General features: G+C 35.9%; 1 protein-coding gene across 1 annotated transcript in view; it reads right to left on the bottom strand.

The window, feature by feature from the left end:
- The window catches only part of GUN1 (s uncoupled 1), a 31,711-nt gene extending 20,064 nt beyond the window's left edge, over window positions 1-11,647 (bottom strand). The window contains exons 1-2 of the mRNA XM_089829194.1: window positions 9,948-11,647; window positions 9,536-9,843 (exon numbers count right to left, since the gene is read on the bottom strand). Coding sequence (XP_089685320.1) covers window positions 9,536-9,843; window positions 9,948-11,594 — 1,955 coding nt within the window. The 5' untranslated portion in view covers window positions 11,595-11,647. The remainder of the gene's footprint in view (window positions 1-9,535; window positions 9,844-9,947) is intronic.
- Between the last annotated feature and the right edge of the window lie 15,252 nt (window positions 11,648-26,899).

The following is a 26,899-nucleotide window of genomic DNA, read 5'->3' as shown; positions in this document are numbered from 1 at the left end:
ACACAATATTCTCATCTCAAGAATGATGTGGAGACATTTAATTAGGAGCCCATATAAGTCAAATGGATAGTGGTAATTAAAAGGAGATCCAAGCGTGAGCCTTGAGAAAGCCAACAAAAGATTTGGTGAAAGCACCCAACAATGCAAGCTAGAAGATATTTGAAAGTGGTAGGTGGACCTAAAACCTAAGGATATTTGGAGCCCTTCAAAGGAAACCATAAATAATGACAGCATAGAGAACAAGGCATGGGAATATTCTCCATAATTTAACATTTAGATTAAATCTAGCAAAGAGGGAATGATAGACATCCTCCGCAGCAGAGATTTGAATTGAATTGAAGGATTTTAATGACGTTTGCGAGACTAAACCGTCTAAGGGACCACAGGATCACAACCATAAGCTAACTCCAGCTTCTTTTAGTAAGACCTTCTACTATGAATCTTGACGATCAATCTAGCATTTTGTTTGATCTTATTCCTATCGAATAAGCTGTGCATGTTCTCCACTCTCTAACTGATTTCGAATTGAGCTCAGATGTCAATATACATTGTGCACTCTATGACAAAGTGTCATTTAGTCTCAATTGCACCCATCTCACATAACCTACAAATCCTTTCTTCCCACTCCTCTTTGGCCCATTTTCATCTACTCATCTCACATCCAAGGAGATGAGAATCCATCCTCAATTGAGCTGCCAACAGGCTAGCTTTCTCTTAATAGTTACCCCTAGGTAAGCCTTATCATCATGCTCCCAGATTAGGTTGAACACTTTGATGAGCATATGCTATTAGTCCACATGGCAATTTTTCTATGACTAACATTTTTATTTCCACATTGGTATTAGGACATTCTTATAACTTAATGTTCCACTTACTCAACCACTTTATGTTTTGTTTCATACATGTTTAGTTCCTGCAAACCAAGTCCTCTTTCATCACAATTTTGGGTCATCTTTTGTTATGCATGTTTCCAAGTTGCTTTAAATAACTAATTAGTCAAGTTATCACTTCCATTTCCAATGGCAAACTACCTACTTCTACTTAGAGAAATTCATATGCCACCGAAGTCTTAAGACTACTAGTGATTAAGTGTTCATGAACCTCTCTACCTATCTTCAACCACATTTTGTCATGTTGCCTCCCCAAAATTCAAAGCCATAAAGGACAACCATACCAGAAAACCAAATAAAGTTTCTTGGTTTTCTAGTCCCAGAGCTCAGCATTTTTGCATCTCTGAATAAGGTATGACACTTTCCACCCTCCTTTAATCTTTTCCCTCTACACGACTCCCAATTGTGTCTATTATGAAAGTCAATTCCCAAATACTTGTATTTTTTCACAGTTTCTAATGGGTTGCCTTCAAAAAGAAAGGAAATATCCTTTTCTTCCTCTTCAAACAAAAATTTATAATTTTCATTTTGGTGATGTTCATATGTATCCCCACTTCCTGACAAAAGTGCTCCAAAGCCCCTAAATGATCTCTAACCCCTGACCAGTTTTAAAAATCAAAATAAGATCGTCTACATTCAAAAGAAGCTTCATCACATACCCTACCAAATAAACCCTTTCATCATCTATATTATCTAACCAAGATTCTAGCTTATCGATGTAGAAGCCAAACAAAGAGGGAGATAATGAACACCCTTGTTTAACACCAATGTCACTATCAAAGCATTCAAACATTCCCTCTTTAATTCTAATTCTGGCTCTAAATGTCTCATATAACCTATGCATTGTTGCTTTATACACATCTAGACTGCCTAATTCTTCCATTCTACTCCACAGCTTGTCTCTAGGGACTATATCAAAGGCTTTCCTGAAGTCCACAAAATTGCAATAAGCTTCTCCCCCTTGGTTGTCTCGTATTTTCTCTACCAAGTGTCAAACATTGATGCAATGATCAATGGTACAATGTTTAGGGCCTAAAACCCGCTTTCCCCTTGCTCTTTTTCCTTCACCTTCTACCCAACTACTAATTGTATGTCCCACTATGCTCCTGATAAGTTGGTCTGAGAGAAGATTAACCATAATTGTCCAATAATTGGATGGGTTGTTGGTGTCTCCACTTTTCAAGAGAGGGATAACCACACTACTGATCCAATCAAGCAGAACCCCCTCCCAAATGACATTGTTGAAGACCCCATTGATATGGGGGGAAAGAAGATCAACTCCCTACTTTAAAAATCCATCTTGAAGTTTGCCAATGTCGCATGCCTTACCACACACCAATTTCTTTATTCCCTATTTGATGTCATCCACCCTAAACAATTTTGCTAAGGTGTTAACAATGGGGGGAGGGTCTATCTCATGTGTCCACTCATAAAGTAACTTGGCTTAGTCTAACCATTGCTCATCTATACTATTATTCTTTGTTTGCTTTTTCCTTTGTTGTAGTGCCTTCCAAAAAGTCTTTGGAATTGTGTTTGCAAAGATGTCTTAACTCCCTCCTTGCTTTAACATACTCCTCTTTTTTCTTGAATCAGCTTTGTCCACAACTTCTTGTTTTCTTTGTTCAGATCTTTCCCTCTTATAAGTCTCTTGGCTGCCTTACATTCTTCATCGTACCATGGATTTGTCAAAAATGCATTTCCAACCCTTTTCCTATTGCAAGATCTTTTACATGTCTTTAACGCCTTGTGTATAATTGGAATCAGCAAACTCCTATGCAAATGTTCAAACTTCTTATTGTTCATTCATCAATTGAATTGTCTATTTCAAGAAGTGGCTGGTTAAGAGCAGCACAAATTGACCTTGCTCTCTTGATTTATAAGTATTCTACCTTTTTTACAATTGCCTTTTGCCTATAAAAATCATGTTTATCATTCAGACTATATAGAACAAAGTCAAATTTAATATAGAGGGGCAAGTGATCAGATATCTTCTCTATCACTCTATAAGTAAAATTTTGTGAACAAATAATGTAATTGATCACACTTAGTCCATTGTGCATCTTGCAAGTGATACCCCCCAACCAAAGTTGGCCATACTCTTAGGTTGTTACAAATAACCATGTCAAACAAACTACTCTAAGGTTGTAATCCACCACACTTCGAACATTGTAAGCCTTGCAAGTGATACCCCCCAAAGTTGGTCATACTCTTAGGTTGTTACAAATAACCATATCAAACAAACTACACAACCCCAATAGTTCTGCCCCGAAATGAGAAAACACCCCAAATCCCATCCTATTAAGCTCTTTTGCAAGGTCGATCACCACAAACCATAAGGGATTGCTCTTTCCTTTTTCACCATTGTTCAAATGTAAAGATTGATGGTTTGTTGTCCTTGAATTGAAGTCCCCAACAAGCATTATTGCACTTGTAGTGTTGAATAAAGAGATATCTTTTCTTAATGGTGCAAACAAATCCTCCTTAGCTAAGTTCCTTTATCCTGTAGGATTTAGAGTTTTCGGGGGCAAAGTAGCAAGCAGCCAATCTGAATATTGTCTCATTCACTATTGCTCGCAGCCATATATATTGCTTATTTGGATCTTCTTTTCCAAATTTTACCGCGTCATACCATTTCTCTTTTATAAACACTGTGATTCTACCATGTCATTAACCTGTTTGGTTCTCATTGTTCCAAACTCATTCCTTCGCTTCTTGTTGATTTTACTTTTATCCATTCCTTCCTTTGCTCCTCTTGTTGAACAAAAGTCAGATCTTCATCTAGATAGAACTATGTTCCTCTGAGTAGCACTCTGTTTCAAAGGGTCAGATTAAATCTAGCAAAAGAGGGAATGATAGGCATCCTATACAGCAGCTCCTCTGAGTAGACCTCTTATGTTTCTATCCCTTCTTCTATCCAAACTCTTACCTATTATGTTTGCTTGTTGATATCACTTGTCCACTTCAGCTTGTCTCTAAGAAAGTCCCTTGTAAGAATACTAGTTCTCTCTTTTTGCTCTGAAGTCTTAAAGCCCTTCTATAATGATATCTGCAGCCTTGCCCCTTTTGTCATGTTCTTCCCTTATTTGAATTTGATTTGTTGCTCAATAGCTCCCTTTTGTTTGTCTGTTGAGCCATTTACCACCTGTAACGAAGATTTGGCTTCCTCTGTCCATTCCTTTAGTTGAGATTCTTTAAATTTTGTGTCTGCCAAAGCTGATTGAATTTCTTTCAAATGTGTCCACGTCTTTCACCATTTCTTTTCTTTGACTCCTTCCAATTCTTGTTTTATGGTTTCATTCTTGCTGTCCTATATCCATTTTGATCTCCATGTTTGAAATTTGTTCTTTTAAATTTTTGCTCTCCCTTCTATTTTGCTTGTGTACTTTATGGCTTCATATACTTTGTTCTCTTCCTCCTAGTTCCTTGCCTCAATAGTTTCCATCCTCTTTTTTAGTCCATAAGCTCCACCACATACAACTTCGAAGACCACAAAAGTGGTGTTCTAGTAGAACTAATATATTTTATCGTCTTGTTTCTCTTCCCCATTATCACCTTTGTTCGCTGCACCTACTTCTAGTTGATTCAAATGATTGAGATTTGACTTGGTGTTCTCATTTGTTTCCACCTGTACTTGTAATCCTTCACTTTCACTCTCTTTTTGTGTTGTTTGCCTCACACTTGACTAGTAAGTCTTGTCTAGATACCATTAATTCTTGGTAAAATTATTGCAAAACACGTTTTATTCGTTTGCCTAAACTTCTGGTTCTGTAGTCGTCTGAGAATGCCTTCATATTGTTTTGTGCTTACTAGTATCAGTCTCTCTCTTGTGCTACCTGCCTGTTTGAGAAAATATGTAATAACCGATTCCCAAGCCCAGAGGATACCAAATATTGAGGTGTTGAAGGCCCAACTGCAGTTTGATTCCAACCTGCTCATGAAGAAGGTTTATCATTGGACCTGTCAGCTGAGCTAGGAGATTCGAGTTAAGTCCAACCCCTTCCCCAACATTTGGATGAAAAATATTGTTTCCGGTGGTAAAAAAGGACCTCCTCAAGCTAGGTCCATGGCAAACCATCAAAAAGTTTTTATCTGCGTCAACAAGGTTGGGCCCCATAGTGTTTAAAAAATATTGTGTCCCTGTTAGTTTTGTTTTGCGTCCAGTTTTCAGTTTTGCCAAACATACAGAGGTAAAAAGTTGCAATATTATGTGTGACATGCTTTGAATAATGCAGATGGCAAATGTTAAGAAAATATTACAATATTAGATAGTTTCTATTTTCTCTCTCTTCTGTCTTTTTCTAATGGTCACTCTTTTTGTAATGTTTCCATAAACTTCTTTTGTTCGTTATGGAAACTTTATTTTCCACTCTATAAGAATGTTTCTATTTCCTCTCTCTTGTTCGTTATAGAAACATTCTCGTCTCTTGTATATATAGATAATAACGAACATTCTCTTGTATCTTATATATATAGATCATTCATGATCTTTGTTTCATAACACATTCATTATTTTACCATAATATGGTATCAAGCAAATTCCTAACCTCTTCAAAAAAGAAAAGAAAAAAGAAAATTATTAGTTCAAAAATTTTGAACCATTTGCCCGAGTGTGTTCAAAATTTGCATCTTTCTTTTTCCTACAAACCCCACTAGGGATTTGGCATCGAATTCTTTTCTGCAATTTCGTGGCTGCCTTTTTGGGTATTTTTGAGCTGATTTTTTCTGCACATCTTCTGCATAGGGCGGTGTCTAGAATGTTTTAAACCCTCTGCTCTGATCTTCGTCCAGCAGTTTCATTTTCCACCTTTTTTTTAATAGTCAAATCTGCCTTATTTTGGTTTTTATTAAAAATAGCTAGGGCTTCTTTCGAAACTCTCTTTTTCCATACCGGTTTTAAAAACATTTTGCAGATTCTTGATGGGTTTTTGCAGGTCTCAACTGGGTCGGTATTTGTTTTCCTGGGTGCATCATTTTTCACGCCTCAATTTTCGATCCAGTGGAATCAAAATCTGATTTCAGATTCTTTGTGGGTTTATCAAGCTCTTATCTGGGTGTTTCTTCAAATTTTCTGGGTATTCCGTCAATCTGTCTCAAAGTTCGTGTCATCTCAGACTTTCACATTTTTTCATTGGAAAACATGCTATGGCATCTCTCACCAGTCTTATGCTGGAAGGCAATCAGTGGTTCAACGGAAAAAACTACAACACCTAGAAGCAAAGAATGATGACGATCTTCAAGTACCGTCACCTTGAAGCACTTGTTCTGGGTACCAAGACTCGTCCTACCATAGCCAATGCTACCACAAACCAACATTGCAAAACATGCAAACCTCTCTCATCTACCCGAGGCTGCCTTTTACACTTTTTGAGGACATGCAAATTTCTGTTTTTTGAAGAGATTGACCATTAAGGGAGGGTATTATGATATAAGATAGTTTCTATTTTCTCTCTCTTTTGTCTTTTTCTAATGGTCACTCTTTTTGTAATGTTTCCATAAACTCCTCATATTCGTTATGGAAACTTTCTTTTTCATTTTACAAGAATGTATCTATTTCCTCTCTCTTGTTCATTATAAAAACGCTCTCCTGTATCTTGTATATAAAGATCATTCATGATCTTTGTTTAATAACACATTCATTATTTTACCATAATATAAAAGACATAGGTAAAATATATTAAAGGCCCACCTCACCTCTGCCAAGATTCCATAGAAACCAGAAAAAAAACCTTAATTCCCACTGTTGAAAATTGTTACTCTGTTGATGGTAAAGTTGTTCATTATCTGTATGGTAAGCCTCTTAAACTGACTGAATTTACTCCAATTATATCATTAAGAAAACTTAGAAAAAAAGAGAATTAAGGAACAAAAGAAGAAATCTATTTAGTTTGGTCTTCCAATGGAACTAACACAGCCTAAGGCTCAGTTTTATTCATTCGGCTTCTCACCCTTTACTGACTCTAGGAATGTTTGCTAGTGACTATCATCCAGTTGTTATGGCACCCTTTATCAGCATCTAAATTATTAGCTCCAAGGATATGCAAGACCAGTATGTCGTGAAGTTTTTACAGGGGTTTCAAATTATACCTGATCTAGTACAAATGCCTGAGGAGTAGGAAGTCTGATTTTGCCAGAATCTCTTTTGACCAGTACATGAAGCATTTTGCTTGGCCAAAAGTACTTGCAAGTGTTAGTTCCCTTGGGCCTTCCTGAGTTTTGAATACATTCGCTTGGTTTTCGAAAGTCTCATCCTCAGCAAAGTTTCGAGTTTAAAAACCTTTTTTTTAATTCCCAAGAACAGAATGTTCCTTGTGTAAATCAAAATATCCCTTGAGAAAACCACACGAATTCCTCTGAGTTTACTCGTGTGTAGATACAGTAAGATGCAGAATGTTGATTGCAGTTGTAGAATTGAGAGTTTGTAAGGTTCAAAAAATGCCTAGCTTAAGAAGCTTATTTGTGCCTTGGACAACATGGCAACTATCATCATCTTGACACCCTCACACTAATGGAACTCAACTCAAAAAATATGTTATTGAACCCTGATGAAACATCAAATAATTTTACACACTGCAGAAAGGCACAACACTTGATAAAGGTTTTGCATATGTGGTAGAAAGCTAAGTGAGTTTGATCTTGGGGAACTCCATGGTTAAGCAAACTTGAGTCAGAGCACAACTAGGATGAGCAACCTCCTAGGAAGTCTAGATGCATCTCCCCTATGAGCAAAACTAAGATACAATGAATGCTAATTGGACCATTCCTGCTTCTTGTAAACCACACCTTATGAAATACTAGTCAATAGGATTGGCTCACAACTATGCAATTGAATCCTCATAAAGCATCGCCTCCTTGATAAGAAAATGGACTTTATCAATTAAATAGAGCCTGATGAGCTACAAAATTAAGTTCACCTTCACTTTGCACGAAATCACATTTGGAGTAAAACCTAAGTTCTTATACTACTTTCTAAAGGACCGTCTGAGTGTCATAACAGACTAAAATGAATGTAATTTTATCTCCACATTCATTTTCTTCGTCATGTTTAAGTCCAAAATTTATGACTAAAAGGGTGGGAGAATCGCAACCTCTGCAATTTACCCAGGCTAAAATTGATAATAGTTCATGATTATGCTTAGGAGCAAAGACTTATGAAAAGCAATTTGAAAACTTGCCTAATTGGTGGATATTAAACCAGCTTCTAGAGTTATCATGTTCGGATACCTTACCACAGGGTATCTCTGGCCTAAGACAGTCTACAGAACCAACAAGCAGATTAAGATTGGTTGAATTTCTGTCAAGACTAAATCCCATATCATACTCGTTTCCTCTTAGAGAAGACTTTTGATGCCAATAGACATGTTAATCACAAATTACAATAGAGTCAAATAGAATAAAGCTATCACATCTACTAAATGTAGCAGTGCCTGTAACAAGAGCAAGTTGTCTAAGTGAACCCAGCTTAATAGGTTTAATTGCATCTAGCCTTGCTATCACATTAAAATTTAGCAATGACCCTTTGAGCTTGGGGGTGAGGATCACAATCACTGCAATTAACCGGAATCAAGAGTTGACCATAACAGAGCTATGCAGTTAACCCTCATAGAGATTTGTGGTTAAGCAAAAGACAAGGTCTATGCAGCACTCTTGAAATCTAGCTCAGTGTTGAGCCCTTAGAAATAAGGCAATAAACTAAACCTGATATGATAAATTCTCACATCCATCCCCCATACTGTATGCAAGCTAGTCCTCGAAAGGATTATAGCCACCAATAACATAAACAAGACTAAGCCCAAGTGTTGAACCTTACTTTGAAGGTCATTTAACTGCATTTAACTGCCGATGAGCCCATCAATGAGGGCTTCATCTGTCCTAAATTTTAATAGAATAGCCAATCTTCTGAACCATAAACCTTAGAAGATCTATGGGGACCTTAATAGCAGCTCCTTGCGTGAATCAAAAGACTGATGCTCAAATAAAATACATCAAAAAAAAAGCCTCGGCCCATTAAAATTGAAATTTGTTGGGCAGCAGGAATGTATGACCTGGGTGAAGGTATAAACAAAGCTATAAACCTTATGTTAATATTTCACCTGTAATCTGAGCCTGAGTTCAGTTGATGCCGGATATGACTAGAAATCAGAATGAGAAGGAAGCGATCTAAGCTGGGAAAAAAACATAAGGATTAAACTTCACAGTCATTGATTAACTAGGCTTGGGAATATAAGACCTAAAGTTTTAAGACTAATCCAAGAAATCCGACTAAAACAAGTGATTTTGAATTCGAAAGGAAGTGCTGAGAACTTAATGCTCAAGAAAATCATAAAAGGACTTCATAACTTCAGATATAAGTACTACGCCAAAACAAAGCCAGGTTTTACTTGTAACCTGTTAGTGTTGCACGGTAAGCTGTCCCATACTCTTTGATTCCTATTTTAGGGGCAATACCAATTGCCATTTAGCAAAAGAAAAATAACATAATGTAACAAATGCTAGAGCGAAAGCATATAATTGCAGTTTATGCTTGTGTGCCTCCAAGCGGAAAATTCCATCAGTCGCTTTCGTTCTTGCAATTGTTTGCAGCTTCAAGAGAATATTCGAAACAAATAAATCTAGCAACAGAAAGAGAAAAAGGAAATGGACTGTACCTGCAAGCATTGAGAATGGCAGAAAATGTGACTACATTTGGTTTGATTCCCAATTCGTGCATTTTATGAAACATTTTGACTGTGTTCAAAATCTCCTTAGACCTCTGTTTCATGTCCTCGGCAACAGATAGAGGAAGCCTTCTCTCGATTCCAAGGTGCTCAAACATTGCAGTGGCACCATATGCCTCGCTTTTGTCTTCAGTAGAATTTTTTGTACTCCAGCTTACTACAACCTCTGATGAACTACTGGCCACATTATTCTCTATAGACAGCGTACTGGAACTGTCGCTACAACTTCTAGGATGGACCTGAAGAAGATGTAGAACAAAGCATTGAACTTCATGAAAACATAAAAGAACATAACTCAGGTCCTGTTGGAAAGACATACGGCTGCGTGTGCAATGAAACATACCTGACTATTCCTCCCGAAGGCATCAATTATAGAATTATAAGTGACGACATTTGGCATCACGCCTTCTTTTGTCATCTGATCGAGCAGGGCAAGAGCTTCTTCTACAGAGCCATTCTTACATAAAGAGTCAACAAGCGCACTATAAAGCACCACGTCAGGCTTCAGACCAGAGCATTTGAACTCATTTAAAATTTGCAAAGCCTCAGCCTGCAGTCCTCCTTTAGAATATGCATCGATTAGAGTGGAATAAGTGAGCACATTAGGGGAGACGAAGTGCATCTTCATCTCTTGAAATAGCTCCTTAACTTTATCATACCTTCCCTGCTTTCCGTACCCACCCAAGAGAGCGTTGTATGTTACAGCATCCTTGTTAATACCAGCTCTTTCCATGTCCTGGCAAACAGCAAGAGCCTCCTCAAACCTACCCAACTTAGCATAGATAGACAAGAGTGTATTGTACGAAACTCTATCGAGACTAATGCCACAATATTTCATTTCATGATACATGTCCAATGCCTCGTCAAGACGTCCAGCTTTCGCATAGCCATCAATGACAGTACTGTAAGTAACTACATTAGGCAGAATGTTCCTTTGAGACATGCCGGACATTATAGAAGCAGCGAGGTCCATCTGGCCTCCTTTACAAAGCGCATCCAAAAGGGTGTTATAAGTGAAGATGTCCTGGTCAATTCCCCGATAAAGCATCTCACCGAACATGTCCTGTGCCTTTTCCCACAGTCCCCCACGGCTGCACACGGCAATGAGAGAATTAAAGGTGATTCGGTCTGGCTCCACCCCTTCCCTTATCATTTCATCGAACACAAGCAGAGCCTGTTTGAAGTCAAAGCCGCCCTTCCCACACGCATCGATAACAGCATTGTAGGTAACGAGATTGGGGTTACAGCCACAGGACTTCATGAGGCGAAAGATTCGAATTGCCTCGTTGCAGAGACCGCTGCGGCCATAGGCACTGATAAGCGCAGAGAAGGCATAAACAGTGGTCCCATAGCCCTGCGCTCTCGCCCGCTCGAACACCTGGCGCGCCACATCCACTCTGCCGAGGCGGCCCATCACGCTGATCATGGTGCTCGCCAGCTTGCCTTGCTCACTCTTCTTCCTCTCTCTCGCCACAGCCCACTCATAACACTGCATGGCCTTGCTGCATTCCCCACTGTTCCCCAGCTCTCTTATCAAATACCCCCAATCCCAGTCCCACTCCTCCTCTCTTCCCATCCGTCCCAGCACTCTCAATATCTGCTCCTCATCTTCCTCCAGCAGCTCCTCCAAAGCCCCCTCCATCCTTTCCCTCCCCTTTCCCTTTCCCTTTCCCTTTCCATTCCCCTTGTCTTTCTCTCCGGTGCAGTTTGCTCGCCCTCTGCCTATATGTAATTTTGACACAAACCTCGTTGATCTCCGTCCGCAAAAATCTGGGCCAAGCTCTCCCTGTCTGGAGGAGATTGAAGGGAAGATTGAGGCGCTGCTGCTGATGTTTCTGCTTCCTCCACCCACAACCATCCTATGTGGGTGTGCCCGTTGATGCCCATCTGAATAATCCGGTCGCCCGAATCGGGCAGGCTTAATTCCATTGGGGAGCCCTGCGGTGATTGAGCACTGCGGAGGCGTCGCTCCATTGATCGGCGTCGTCATTCCTTCTCCCCAAAGTTCATTCCGTCATTTCATCCATGATTGCAATTCTTCCTAGCTACCCTGCTCCGCCCTTCCCACCTTATCCTTATTTTGCCTCTCTTTCTCTCTCTTTCGGTTGACTTGACGTGTTGCTCTCCTTCAAGTTTCTACTCCCACAAATTGGACCAACGCGCTCCCCACTTTTCCTTCCCCAACTCCTCTTTGGAAACATTCTATTTTCAAAAATATTACCATTTGATTTTTGCAGGTAGTATTGGCGCCTTGGTAAAGAAATTAAGGAAACAAAGGTGAGGGAGAAGGATCGATAGGTGCTGATATTATTGGGATAATAAATATTATAGTTATGTTTCCCAATTTTGTCTATAATTCACTTATATTTATATCAAAATATATATATGTATAAAAATGTATTCTAATAAGATCAAGCATATTCGATAAGTTTGTAATAGAATCTATATATAATCAACTAAGTTCATATATAACTTGTACTTTTAAAGTAGCCACACCAAAATTGTCTCATATACATATATTTTGCCAATATTTTCAGACACAAGCACAAAAAACTAACCACCGCATCGACACCATACAACCTCATATTCTCATCACTCAATCATAAAGAATTTGTCTTATATTAATTGAATGTTTATGGATATCAAGAGGGGGGGATAAATCAACATGTATTTAAACTTAACTACATATCAACCATTCATTCTAATTAACACATATAAGATTAAAATAGAAAGAGCAACTCATTAGGTCACCAAGTTTTTTACATGGAAAAACTGATGCAAGAAAACCACAATAAGAATCACATTCACTATATGAAAATTGATTACAATGTTTTAGGCTACATGGCAAGGAAGCACACTACTCTTGATTTAAACTTGTAGGCTACGGTGCACAATCTTAACATGAGATACAAGGACTCGAAAAACTTCGGAGATCACTTCTTGAGGGAAAGATGCAATAAGAATGCTTACAATGAATTAATATTGTTGAATTAAAGAGAAACGTGTTCTCTAAAATATTGGTTACAATTCACTATTTTATACAAATGAAACTAACTCTATCACTACTAATTTGCATGTTATATCATCCACAATCATATTCGCTTCATGGATCAATCTTTGAAATACCTCATCTTTATTTATCGTCTGCAACACAAAATAATCATTAGGTTATCCTAATGAGATATAATGTGCAAAATACAAATAGTTAGACCCAGATTCATTCTCCAATGTGTGCAAAAGAAAAACAAGATATGTGAAGCATTACATTATATCAACACACATTCCATTTAATCCTAAATTATTGCCTTCAACTTTGCACATTGTACTATATAGACCAAAATAACTCAAGTTGGCTTAAAAAGATATAATTGATAATGCAAGTCAACCCATCATACACAAAATATAGTGTAAATCTCCCTAACAATTGTGGATGCGCATCATTGCATCACTTGCCACCAACAAACCAAAATTAGATAACTACAACACCATCATTACAACAAATAGCCAGTTGCTAAGGTTTAAGAACCAACTACTTACATCACATCAATTGTGAGAACCACTTTTGGAACTGGACCAAATGATTAGCACCCAAAAATAACACCATTTTTTAGTACTTTTTTGTACTAAAAATGAGCCCTTTTGCTAGCACAAAAATTAGTGTCCAACTACATGTCACTTTCACTATTGGCTTTTGTGTACTATTTGACATCATATTTAATTTTGAGATCAATGTCATAACTATTATATCATCTCTTTTGGTGCCAAAAAAGGGAATAGGTAATAGTATCCCTTGGCATTGGATATGATGTGTTAGCATGGTATTGAATATTGCATTGGGTAATATGTCAGGTATAGTTTCCAATGTTTTTTTTGGTTTTGCTTCTAATTGTGCTTCATTTTTTGCTTCTAGTTGTGCTTCCCATTTTGTTGTCAATTTTGCTTATTGTGTTGCTTCCATTTTTTCTCACATTAAAATGTCCTTTGTTGCTTTTAGTGTAATAGTGGATTCCCATTATGCTTCTTGTGTTTCTTTGATTTGGGTTCTAGTTTTGCTTCTGATTTTGCAACCTTGTTTGCATCTAGCTTTGCTTATGTTGTTGCTTCTAATGCTACTTTGAATTTTGCTTCTTGTGTTGCTTCCAATTTTGTTTGGATTTTCCTTCCCATTTTGCTTCCATTTTTTCTTCTTGTGTTGCTTCTTATTTTGCTTCTTGTGTTGCTCCTAATTTTGCTTTTGAGTTTGCTTTAGGTTTTGCTCCCAATTTTGCTTCTGGAATCTTTTTTGCTTATAACTTTGCTTCCATATCATGTGTTGCATCTATCTTTGCCTCAGTTTTTGCACCTTTTGTTTTTCCTAACATGACTTCTATTATTGATTCTGAAATTGCTTCTGTTGTTACTCCTTTGTTTTCTATCTGAATTGCTTCTATTTTTGCTTCCGAGATAATAACAAGTTTTGATTCCAAGATTGCTTTTGGTTTGCTTCTAGTCTGTCTACCATTATTTCCTTCTTTTTAACTTCTACAAATGCTTTTTATTTTGTTTCCACTTCTTATAATTTTAATTCAATTTAATTAGTTAAATAATATATCATGCCTCTTTAATAACTTATTGATTATAGAGTAAGTCATGTTGCATTTAAAATATTGTGTAAGGTAACATTTACAAAAAAAAATTAGAGAAATGGATATCCATGCAAATTGGCAATGTCATTTTTTTTCTTAGTAAAATATATTGATATTATAATAGTTTAATAACTAGATATAGTCAGTTTTTCTAGAATATTCAACAAATAAGTATCAAAAATCTAGAAGTTGCTCCAAGAGCTAAGCATAATAAAGTTATACAACATATTATGTATCAAGAACTAGTCCCATGGAAAAATAATGGCAAGTATATATAACACGAGAAGCTAAGAGTAGTAGTATAAACATTAGAGCACATCAGAACTTGATAGTCTCGAACTTGATAAAGAAGTAATTATCATCCTTCATCAAGGCCCCACCCATCATTAGTTTCTAGAGACTCCAAAATGTCTTTAGCAAATAGTTCATCATTCCAACCTGCAAGGACATTTTCTTTTGGTGCATTATCATCAAGGCCTATGGAATCTTCATGTTCATTCTTATCTAGAGCAAAATTATGGGTGTCATTGGAAATATCCAAATCTTTCATCATCTTATCTAACTGATTTAATTCAGGAGGATCTAGCATGTCTTTATATTGATTCAGATATTGGATGGCTTTGACATATTCCTTATCAACGATAAGTAGTCCATACCAAACTAGCATCATAAATTGAGCAATAAAATTCTCCAAAGAAAGAGATACCTATGACGTAATGAAAAGATGTGTGAGTTTTCTTGAAAACCTAATAAGTCTTTATCTTTCTTTTGAAAGACCTCTTCATTTCTCACTTTCCATAGTAACCATAAGATCTCACAGGTAAGAGCATACCAAAAGTGGTTAAATTTAGAATCAAAGATTTCAACATATCAAGCTAGAATTCCACTCCAATGATTTCAACAGTATCCAGCTAGAATTTCACTCCAAGAAAGAGAAGGTTTTGAATTCCACAAAACTAGAGTCCCTAAAAAGATTGACCAAACGGTTATAGAAAAATCACATTGAAAGAAAATATGTTCAAAATTGACGTAAGGAAGGTAGGGGAAAGGAATTACATCCAATCTCCTAACACCTTACCAAGAGTACGCACAAAAGAAAACACATATTGAGCAACAAGAACCAAGAGAATTACTAATTGATTAGATAACTGGCATGATAAAATATACTTTCAATACATTTAACATGCCCAGTTGTGAGACCTTTTGAGTTGCGGCTAGTACAAAGAAGTTACAATCATAGAGCTAGTAGTTTTTCTTCTTCATTCTTCATTTATTCTCTACTATCTTCCTATCTGAAAAGCTTACTTCATTTTTCTGTGATGATTCTCTAAAGTTGATCTAAGTTCTTATATAGCTAGCAAAAGCACAAGTCATCTTGTAAGACATTTAACCTACCTTAGAGGAGTAAACCATAACCCAAGCAATGGGGATCAATTGTTCATGTGCTATAAAGGATAGGTCTTCACACGAGCAAGGAGTTTTCTTATAGCCGCACAAGATGCTATGTCATTACAACAAATTGCATCAAAAGAAATAACATGTCATATTGGATGAAACCATAGGAAATAGTGGCTGGAGAAGTTGGTGAAGCACAAGGCACGTTAACTTGTGCACTCTTAGGATAAGGATCTAAAATATGTCCTTAGTAAGTTATCAACTCACTACTACATTTCGACCCAAATTACAATGGCAGAATGTCGCAATTGCGACAACTAACCTTTGCCCAAGCGACAGTACCAAGAACTGGCTCTTGTTAGACAGGCATCAAACTTTTAGCATTGAACATTGCGATGACAACCTCAATTGTTGCAATTACAATGCCAAAAGATGTCGCAATTTGGCAGAAGGCAAGGCCAATAGGTCATCGTGACATTTTCGTAATTGCAATAGGCCACCGTCATAATTACAACATCTAATAGTGTTATTTTGTCATCCAAATAGCAACAATCGTACTATATGGTTGACAATCAAGCATCAGAATGGATGTCACAACTGCAACGATATGCGACAACAGTGTTGTGGGTGTGATGACTCTTTTCCATCTTTGTCTGTCGCAAGTGTGATGGATTTGCGATGATAGTGCTCTTGTTCCAATGGCATTCCATCGGACCTTTTTGTCTTAATTGTGATGGCTTGCTGATATTTTTTTTTTAAAATATTGTTCTTCTTTGTTAGAAATATATTTTACTATGTTGAACACATGTGTACATTGTTTAGCATAGGTCATGCAATTTCCTCTTTGGCCCCTCTCATGGAGATTGCGACAACTAACCTTTGCCCAAGCGACAGTACCAAGAACTGGCTCTTGTTAGACATGCATCAAACTTTTAGCGTTGAACATTGCAATGAAAACCTCGATTGTTGCAATTACAATGCCAAAAGATGTCGCAATTTGGCAGAAGGCAAGGCCAATAGGTCATCGTGACATTTTCGTAATTGCAATAGGCCACCGTCATAATTACAACATCTAATAGTGTTATTTTGTCATCCAAATAGCAACAATCGTACTATATGGTTGACAATCAAGCATCAGAATGGATGTCACAACTGCAACGATATGCGACAACAGTGTTGTGGGTGTGATGACTCTTTTCCATCTTTGTCTGTCGCAAGTGTGATGGATTTGCGATGATAGTGCTCTTGTTCCAATGGCATTCCATCGGACCTTTTTGTCTTAATTGTGATGGCTTGCTGATATATTTTTTTAAAAATATTGTTCTTCTTTGTTAGAAATATATATTACTATGTTGAACACATGTGTACATTGTTTAGCATAGGTCATGCAATTTCCTCTTTGGCCCCTCTCATGGAGATTGTGTTTGACATTCTTCTAAGTTGTCTGATTGATACTACTTTTGCTCAAGTGTTTCACAGATAGTGTTGCATTTCCATTTCCTTTTTATATTATTATAGATAAGAAGCCCAATGTCATGATTGTTTCTCCATGCATGAAGTTGTGGATTCAACATACATTTTGTGTGAAATATTAGTTTATTGAGGACTTCACATGAAAATAGGTGGACCACTACTGAATGTTTTCAAGTGGTCTTTTAGTGGTGGTTTGCTTTTTTTCATGTCAAGTCCTTCATAAACTAATGTTGCACACAAAATGTATGTTGAATCCACGACTTCCTACATGGAAAAATAATCATGATGTTGGGCTTCTTATCTATAGTAATATAAAAAGGAAATGGAAATGTAACACTATCTGTGAAACACTTGAGCAAAAGCATTATCAATCAGACAACTTAGAAGAATGTCAAACACAATTTCCGTGAGAGGGGCCAAAAAGGAAACTACATGACCTGCGCTAAACAACATATGTATGTGATCAACATAGTAAAATGTATTTCTAACAAAGAAGAACAAATTATTATTTTTTAACATGTTCTTCAAATGTTTTGCTCATGGTATCATTCAATGCTTATTATATCTCATGTCTTGACACGTGATGAGATATTGTTGTATTTACTTATCTACACATCTCCCAAGGGATTTACCATGCCTTTTTATTGCTTAACTTTTCTTTTATAAGGCCCTTTTAATGTGGTGCAACTTCATTCATGTAGCACAAATTTCCTCCTTCTGAAGCACACTCCATTTGCTCTCTTGCAGGTTTTACCTAATATTGTAAATGTCCTCAATTACACAAGGTCTACTTTAACTATTTTCTTCTAAATCTATTTGTCTTTTATTATCTTTTTATAATAGTTGATTTCAATAGAAAATATTTAATACATAGCATTATATAAGTATCCCCTAAAATCAATGAGCAATGAATGTGATTTTGTGGAGTGTTTGCCAAGAATCACTTGCCTCTAAATAATGTATACTAACATATTATGAGTATGATCTTAAAATCATGCTTAATAACTCATAATATTATATAGAAGATCACGTGATTCAAGAACATGTTATGATGGGTCCAGTTATTTATGTCACAATTTTAGTTCCTCTTGTTGTTAATGGTGTCGCCAGAGCTCCTTTTCTTTTATTGGTCCACTCTTCATATTGGTGTTTCAATGGGGGATGTGTTTCTTCCTTGCTCGTCTCTTGCTTGGAGGTTGTTCTTTCTTGTATGGTTTTGTTTGCAACTTTTGTTGGTGTTGTTGTCCCTATGGTTGCTAAGATTTGAACTCTGCAAGCATGTATATTCCATCTCTAAATTAGTATGTTGTGATTGTTGGAATAATTGATTAATTGTGCATTGTCTTTGATGTTACACAAAATGTAATTTCATTACCAGTTTGTGTATGTCAATCTCGCTCGGGCATTGAAGACAGTTTTCTGTGTCTACCAAGCATTCTAGAGTTTACCTAGTTCAGAAAATAGTGTCTATCGAGTTCACTCGATCATCAAAGAAAAGGCTTGCAAAAGTTGAGTGTTAACTGAGCTCACTCAGTTAATGAAGGAAATGTTGGATGGAACTAATGCTAACCAAGCTCACTCGATTACCAAAGGAACTTTGTGTATATGCAATGTTAACCAAGTTCACTTGGTTAACACAGGAAAACTTGTTTTTGAGTTAGTGTCTACCATGCAAGGTTGGCTAACAAAGGATTTTCTTATTTTGGCATATTGCAAATGAATTAGTACTTGAGGTATGTTGATATTATGTCGAAGAGGGAGAAGTTTGTTGTCATATCTCATAGATATTTTGTAAAGAGAAAGAGATGTCAAAGAGGAAGAATAAACTTTTGTCTGCTACTTCTGACAGAGGGAGAAACTGAAGGCTGAAAGAGTTCACATTGATAGAGGGAGTTCTCATGGATGAGAATTTGAATGGAACTAAAGATATGTTCCTTACTTTATTCTTGCTCCAAAAATTTCATTTTATTATGACATGTTGTGTTGCCATCAATGCCAAAGAGGGAGATTGTTGGAACAATTGATTAATTGTGTATTGTCTTTGATGTTACACAAAATGTCATGTCATTACCAACTAGTGTATGTTGAGCTCACTCGGGCATTGAAGATAGTTTTCTGTGTCTATCGAGCATTCTAGAGTTTGCCTAGTTCAGAGGATAGTGTCTACTGAGTTCACTTAGTTGTCAAAGAAAAGGCTTGTGAAAGTTGAGTGTTAATTGAGCTCAGTCGGTTAATGAAGGAAATGTTGGATGGAACTAGTGCTAACCGAGCTCACTTGGTTACCAAACTAACTTTGTATATATGTAATGTTAACCTAGTTTACTTGTTTAACACAGGAAAATTATTTTTGAGTTAGTGTCTACCAAGTAGGGTCGGCTAATGAAGGATTTTCTTGTTTTGGCATATTGAGTTCAAATTGAATTTTCTGTTGGTTCTCGCCAACTGAGGAGATGAATATTAATTATTCTAAGTTATATTCTAGCCGAATTGACAATATGAAAGATATAAATACAAGGTCAAGTTGAGAATTAGAAAGTAGAATGCATGAAAGACAATTAAAGAGTTAATGATGCTAAGAGAAAGTGATTTAGAAGGATAAGCAAAGTATCCTTGTGAAGCTGAAAAGATACATTTGATAAAAAAGGATCAAGTATACAAGCCATAATAGATATTTGTAATTAGCAATTCAGTTGCATCTAAAATCAAGTCATCTCATTATAGTGATCTAAATCTCCTAAGAGAGTTGGCTTGACAACTATTTGTAAATCCTCTAACAAGGTGACATTTTTATTGAATTGTCTTAAGGCCTCTAACAAGGCCACTCCTAATAGGGTGATTAAATCCTCTAACAAGGTCACACCTAAAAGTGTGTTTTGTAACCTTTAATGGGGTTGGCTCCTAACAGAGCTCACTTAAGAAGAGTGAAAATCAATAACTAGTTGCAATTGGTGATTTTTTCCAAATTAGGTTTCCACGTTAAATCCTAATGTTAAATGTGTTCATGTTATTTCTCTTATGTGTTTGCACCTAAGTTAAAGTAATAAGTAATCACAAATAACATCTTAAGATTTTCATGTTAAGTATTTACCGAGCATTTTCAGTGTTTACTGAGTTACAACATTTTATGTGTTTTTATCGAGCTTCAACAAAGTTTAGTTTTCAGATTTTATTTTGTACTGACATCTAAGGGATCTGGGATTTATTTTTGTAGTAATTGATTCACCCCTCCCCTCTCGATTACTCCTCTTATACTTCCATCAGTGACAAGGCTCATTAAACAGAACACAGATCAAACTAATATTCAATAGAGGTTAATTGAAATCAAATCACAAAAATTAATCAGAATGTAATACTCTTTTTTCAGTTTTTAGCCAAAGGAGATAGTGGTATCCCAAGGACTAAAAATGTCTAAATTATCATATGGAAAGGGCACAAGTACAATGTTGTGCATCTCCTCTTCAAACTTATACATATATGTTGTACTAAAGTTAAATATTTGCTAGATATATTTATTGTTGATTTGTTCATTGTTAGTTGTAACTGACTAATATAGACATGCATGTGGTTAAGAAGATTACTTAGATTTCCACAAAAATTGTTAGAAAAGGAATGATTGTTAAAGCACCTTCCTTTGAAAACTATATCAGTAGAAATTGAGAAATTGAGCAACCCTCTTCGGAAAATCTATAATCATTTTATATGGGGTGGAAGACTAATTTCAAATGTTGTGGATTACTTTTCTTTGTTGTTTAGCCATTATGTGAGAAGCCCACCCATGCCAAAGTTGATAGAATATTTCCTCCCCTCTATGAATTGTGGTTACCATATATCTCCATGCTATTAGTTCTTCACCAATATTCATCAATCTTTTAGCATGATTCTTATTGCTTTGATAAGTTTTTGTTTCCAAATACATCAAGAACTTCTTCCCTGGATGAATTCTCACACTCTAGAGTCGGAGATTAGAAGTGGTAAAATTATTGTGCACTTATAAGAAATTGGTTACATGGAAAATATCTTCACCTTAACCTCATACACAATAAAAAAAAATTGAGGACAATACAAAGACATAGACAACAGGGTATGAATAGGTTCTTGCTTTAGTGGCAGATACAAATTGCATGTAGCGTGTCTCATAACATCTGTGCAATAAACTCTTCATCTAGAAAAAGGACTTGTTTCATGTGAACATGAAATAGAGTGATCAACCATGTACTCCATAATTGTATAGATTAGAGGCCTCTCTATAACATTCTAAATCTTCTTTAGCTCAGATCCCCCAAAATTATCTGCTTGCATATTTCTCTTGGAATAATTTTGCTATGCTGATACCATGTGAGACTTCGGGTATAATTATGGAAGCATGCAAAGATTTTACAAAAACAATACCACACTTCGATTCTCTGTCTCTGTTTAATAAGAATAAACATTATGCTTTGCTTTCTCAGATCCTATATTATGGGAACCACCCTAAAAGGAATCCCTAATATATGAATTGTTTCAAAAACTCAAAAAAAGTATCCTATTTAAACTTAAAACAACTACGAGAATGGTGTAATATTCCCAACACCTAGTGCATGCATTCAAAAACTCAAAAAAAGTAGAGACACAATACATTTTAGACACCTCCCAAACAACCATCTATTAAACACCACGACATCTGTGCCATCCATTCATGCTTTCTCCACTTTAAATTCATGATTCAAATTTTAGACATTGTCAATAATTGCAAATATAGGTCTGCACACTTTATAATCTCCAATGACATTGTAAATAACAAATATACAATTTATTGTTGTAACATTCTCTACCAGTGAATTCAAAGGGGACCATAAGTTTTGTGGAAGGTGGCTAGATGGTGTTGTGCTAGGGTCCTGAGTAATATAAGTGTTTGCCAAAAAAGATGTTGGGTTTGCCCAACTTTGCCTTTTTTTTCTACTCTTTTGCTCTTATAATTTTTCCTTTGTTTCTATTACGACTAATATTGCTCTATTATGGAAGTTTGATATATAGTAGAATGATTAGTCTAAATATATAAGAACACCATAATATGCTATTTTAATGAGAAGTTCAATTCCATTAAGAAAGTTTTAAGATTCAACAATCAAGAAGAAAACTCTAGGTCCTACGAGGCATTTGTAGTTTTGAAGGTTTAGTGGTATGCTGAATTTTGAGAGGTGCAAATACTGCTTTGAATTGTCTATTGATGTCATTTTTTTCCTCCATTTGGGTCATATATTATGTTTTTTTCATGCATTTATTTTCTTATGCATTGTGATCAAATTACATGCATTTCTTAGATATTGTGTTTTTTTTCACGCATTTCTTTTCTCATACATTGTGGCCATTCCATAACACCAGCAACTCATCGATAAGAGGCACAATATATACATTCATATCTTTCACTTGGTACTTACCTAGTTGAATGAACAACATTAGATAATTATTGTGGTCATTTCACTCCAAGACTTATAATTACACGTAGGTAACAATAAAATAATTAAATACCTGGAACAATCATTGCCAACATAATGTGCTCCCTCTTTATTGATATCCATAGAGGAAGGTTATTGTTGATAACAAAAATAGGCTAGACTGAGTAAATGGATCTCATCTCTCCATATGGTTTGACACCATCAATTTCCAGAGAAAGCCTATGATTTTGAGGTTCTTCTTTAAGTGTGGCCACTTTTCCTCTATGTCCTTAAATGTTGAACCATCCACGAGCATTCAAATAATGTCATCTTGACTTCTATTGTGTTCTTAGTAATCCATAAATTATGCCAAGCTACTACACCTAAATAATCGTTTAAGACGCAGAATAATGGGGATGTAACGAAGAACCTTGCAAGGCACCTTTTTTGTCACTTGATTATCTTAACATTTGATCATATGGAATTTGAGGCATTTTGTTGCATTTTTGTGTTCTTTATGATAAATTATATGATCTTGAGGACAAGCATATATTGATTGATACTCCATTCCAATATGTTTCATAGTGGCACATAATTCTTGGTAAGAGCGAGGGAGAACATTTGATGGTGGTAACAAATAGTCACCTATTAATCTACAACAAAAAATATTAGTCATTAGTATAAGAAATTTTAATGGTACATATTTCACCTTTTATAGACTATAATGACGTATATCACAAACCTTAGCATACATGACATTGTTATGTTGGATAAACCATTCATAACCTTCAAATTCACCAACAATAATACAACAAAGAGAAGAGTTGATTGGGATCCTTCATAAAGGGTCGTGTTTGCCTTCTCAAGTAGGGGTATATCATTGACGACCTCAAGGTCATCCTCCTCCTCCTCCTCCTCCTCATCATCATCATCAACAACAACAACACTAGTACCAAATGTGTCATGGACCAATGAATCCATACCATCATCTTCAAATGTGTTTTTTGGTGCATGATTGCCATCTTCCATGGGATCATGATCTTCTCCTTCAATACTCACACCTCCATGTTTCTCCATATTCACACCTCCATGTTCCTCCATATTCACACCTCTATGTTCCTCTGAGATGTGTTGGTCCATATCACATACTACCCTAGGGAGATCAACCTATATAAAAATGATGATAATCAAACCCCCATAATGTGGTTCATAAGTATATTAATTCTAAAAATAATATATCAAACAACTTACCAATTGATGATAATCAAACCCCCCCTTCAGTGTGATCATTCTCCTAACAATGTCTCTTAGTTGTTTTGATTTTGATTCTTCTTGTCTTTAAGTCGTTACAATGCTTGCAAGTACAATAACATTTGTCATCGCCTGGTCTTTGAAAGTTAGGCAACAATCCAGCAATTGTCTCCCTATTTTGATCAAACTCGCTTGTATTATCTGACATGAACATTCTTCACGGGAATAACTTATTTGTGTACCCTTATTGAGTTGGTTGTAGTTATTGCTTATATTAGCACATATGGTTTTGAAAGAAACATTTGGTGTAATTAATGTGTATATCTGCAAAAATATTGGACATTTTGTACTTAATGTTTATATCTGCACATATGGTTTTGATATTAGAATAGAGTAAAAACCTATTACATCAGGTTCATCATGAATTGTTTAGCATAAATTATCATAATAACATACTTTCAAGACTATCGTATCACTACTAAACATGATTTACAGGGTAGTCATCCCATATGTTTCACTTTACTACTAATAAAAATAGTATCTGAATTAATTCAAATATCTAAAAAGATTTACAATGTGTTGAGTAACATATAATTGATAATCAAGAGTTGTACATATTGTTGATTATCAAACTTAAATGTGCTATTGATTTACATTTGGGCCCCATCAATCATTAGAATCCAGAGGTTGTAAAAAAATAGCATCAAACAATTCATCATTCCATCCTACTAGAACAAAATCACTTGCTAGTTGAACCTCTTCATTAGTAGAAACATGTGAAGTAGATTGTTGGGTGCTAGTGGAAATGTGCAGATCCTCCATCATTCTTTCAATTTTTTTATGTCATTTGGGTCCATCATATCCTTGAATTAATCAAGGTATTTGAAAGCCTTGATCTCGTCTTTATGAATAAGTAACATACCATCCCTGACTAGTGTCATAAATTGAACCATAGAGATTTCCAAAGAGAGTGAAACCTGTGACATAATGGAAAAATGTGTGATTTTACTTGTAAACTCAGTAAGTCTTCTATCCTTCTACTGAAAAACCTCTTAATTTCTCACTTTCTAAAGGAACCATAAGATTTCACATGTAAGATCTGACCAAAAAGTATTAAGGTTGAAGTCAAAAGCTTCAACAAATCCAACCAAAAAAATTCTCCAAGAAAGACCTGGCTTTGAGTTCCATACAATAGGATTGCCCAAAAAAATTGACCATATCATAACAAAAAAATCACATTGAAAGAAAACATGCTCAAAAGACTCAACTACATCACAGATTTTACAATAGCTAGAGGAAAGACCTAAAGATTCCAAGTTAGGTCCTAAAGCAAGTTTTTTAAGCAACAAAAGCCATTTAAAACAAACTTTTTTGGGTTCCACTTTGGACTTCCACAAGTACTAAAAAAAGAAAGACCATTTAGAAAAGGGAGAGCACAAACCCCACCCTTGGACCACTCCTTGAAATTTTTTAGGATCAGAAACAAGCATAGTGTATAACTGCTTAACTGTTACTTCATTAAACATTGTTCCATCTTTCCACAATAGTTGTTTGAAAAAATTGTCGGAGTCAATGGCCTTAGAGAAGTTTCATGTACTAAGTGCATTGCAAATTAAAGTATATATTTTTTTCTAAGTCTGTGGGATATCATATCTAGCTCTAAGTTCATCCCAAGTACCCATTCAATTATCAATTATTGAGTCACCAATTAATGACAGTCCCAACACATTCTAGTGTTTTGCTAAGAAACTTTGTGTAAGTGCCAAAGGTTTTCCATTTAGGTACAACCCCCACCAAATTGATCTATTTGTGACAACAAAAGATGGGGAAGAGCCAACAACATCTCTAACTAGTAAGAGTATCCTTGACTGGGTCCAAGCCTTCCAGAGAGTAATAAAAACATTAGAACCAAATACCTTGATCTTGAAATCCCCTAAAAGCAAATCACAAAATGGTATGTTCATCCAGCTTTTACTTTTGGAGATGATAAAGCATTGAATGTTATTTCTGATCAGAACTCTCTAAGGTTCATTACCATAAATGGCCTTAAGAATCCATTTAGAGGCAAGAGCAATAACATGTTTTTTTAGGTCCTTCAAACTCAATCCACCATATTACTTAGGTTTATAACACCACTGCTAATTCACACAATGTCTCTTTTTATTTGTCATTCCATCAGACCACAGAAAATCTCTCAAAAAAATTCTATTTTATCCATTTGATGGTTAGTCATTAACCAAGTAGAAGCAAAGTAAAGATGATGTGATGCCAAAACTTTATGCACAGCTTGTACTCTTCCTGCCAAAGATAGATAGCAAGTCTGCAATTTCACATGTTTCTTTTGAATTTTATCAAAGACTCACTCCCACATGGCTTTAGTAGAAGAATTAACAACAAAAGGGATACCAAAGTATCTAACAATCTCATTAGGTCCTTTCCATTTCCAAGAGATCGACTAAACCCAATTGGGAGGAGATTCAGACCAACCTAAAACTAAGGATTTATTAGGAGCAATTTTGGCACCTAAGGCTAAGAAAAAGAATTCAAGTTTATTCAAGGTGTTATGAAAATTAAATGCTCAAGTTCCAAGAATAGAGAAGTGTCATCAACAAACTAAGAATTGAGAAGAGTATCATTGTTGGGAAGGATGATACCTTTCATAGGAGGACCAAGGAAGGGCTCTCTAAGAAAATAGAATAAATCATTGAAAAAATCATAACTAGGGTAGGGGCAATGGGATAGCATTGTCTAATGGATATGCCAAGAAGAATAGAGCTGCAAAGATTGCCATTCGCATCTATGACAGTTGAAGAGCCCTTGAACAACACCTTTATCCATCTGCAAATAAACTCAGGAAATCCAAAAGCTTGTAGGATCCCAATAACAAAAGGCCATTCAATTCTATCATAGGATTTTTCAAATTCAAGCAATACCATGGCAACATTCTGCTTACTCTTCTTAGCCCAGTGCATTGTTTCCCAACTAGTTATTAGATTTTCCAATATATACCTACCTTTAATGAAACCTGTATATGTAACTGAGATAAATCTATTGAGCAAAAATTCTCAATTCTTTTAGCCAACAAATTAGCAATAATCTTATAGGAGATGTTCAATAATGTTATTGGCCTCCAATTT

This window comes from Cupressus sempervirens, chromosome 1 (genome assembly GCF_028749045.1).
Source record: "Cupressus sempervirens isolate cs-2001-9-10 chromosome 1, ASM2874904v1, whole genome shotgun sequence".
Lineage (NCBI taxonomy): Eukaryota > Viridiplantae > Streptophyta > Pinopsida > Cupressales > Cupressaceae > Cupressus > Cupressus sempervirens.
The sequence above is the reverse complement of the archived record's forward strand: the minus strand, read 5'-3'. Positions and strand labels throughout refer to the sequence as shown.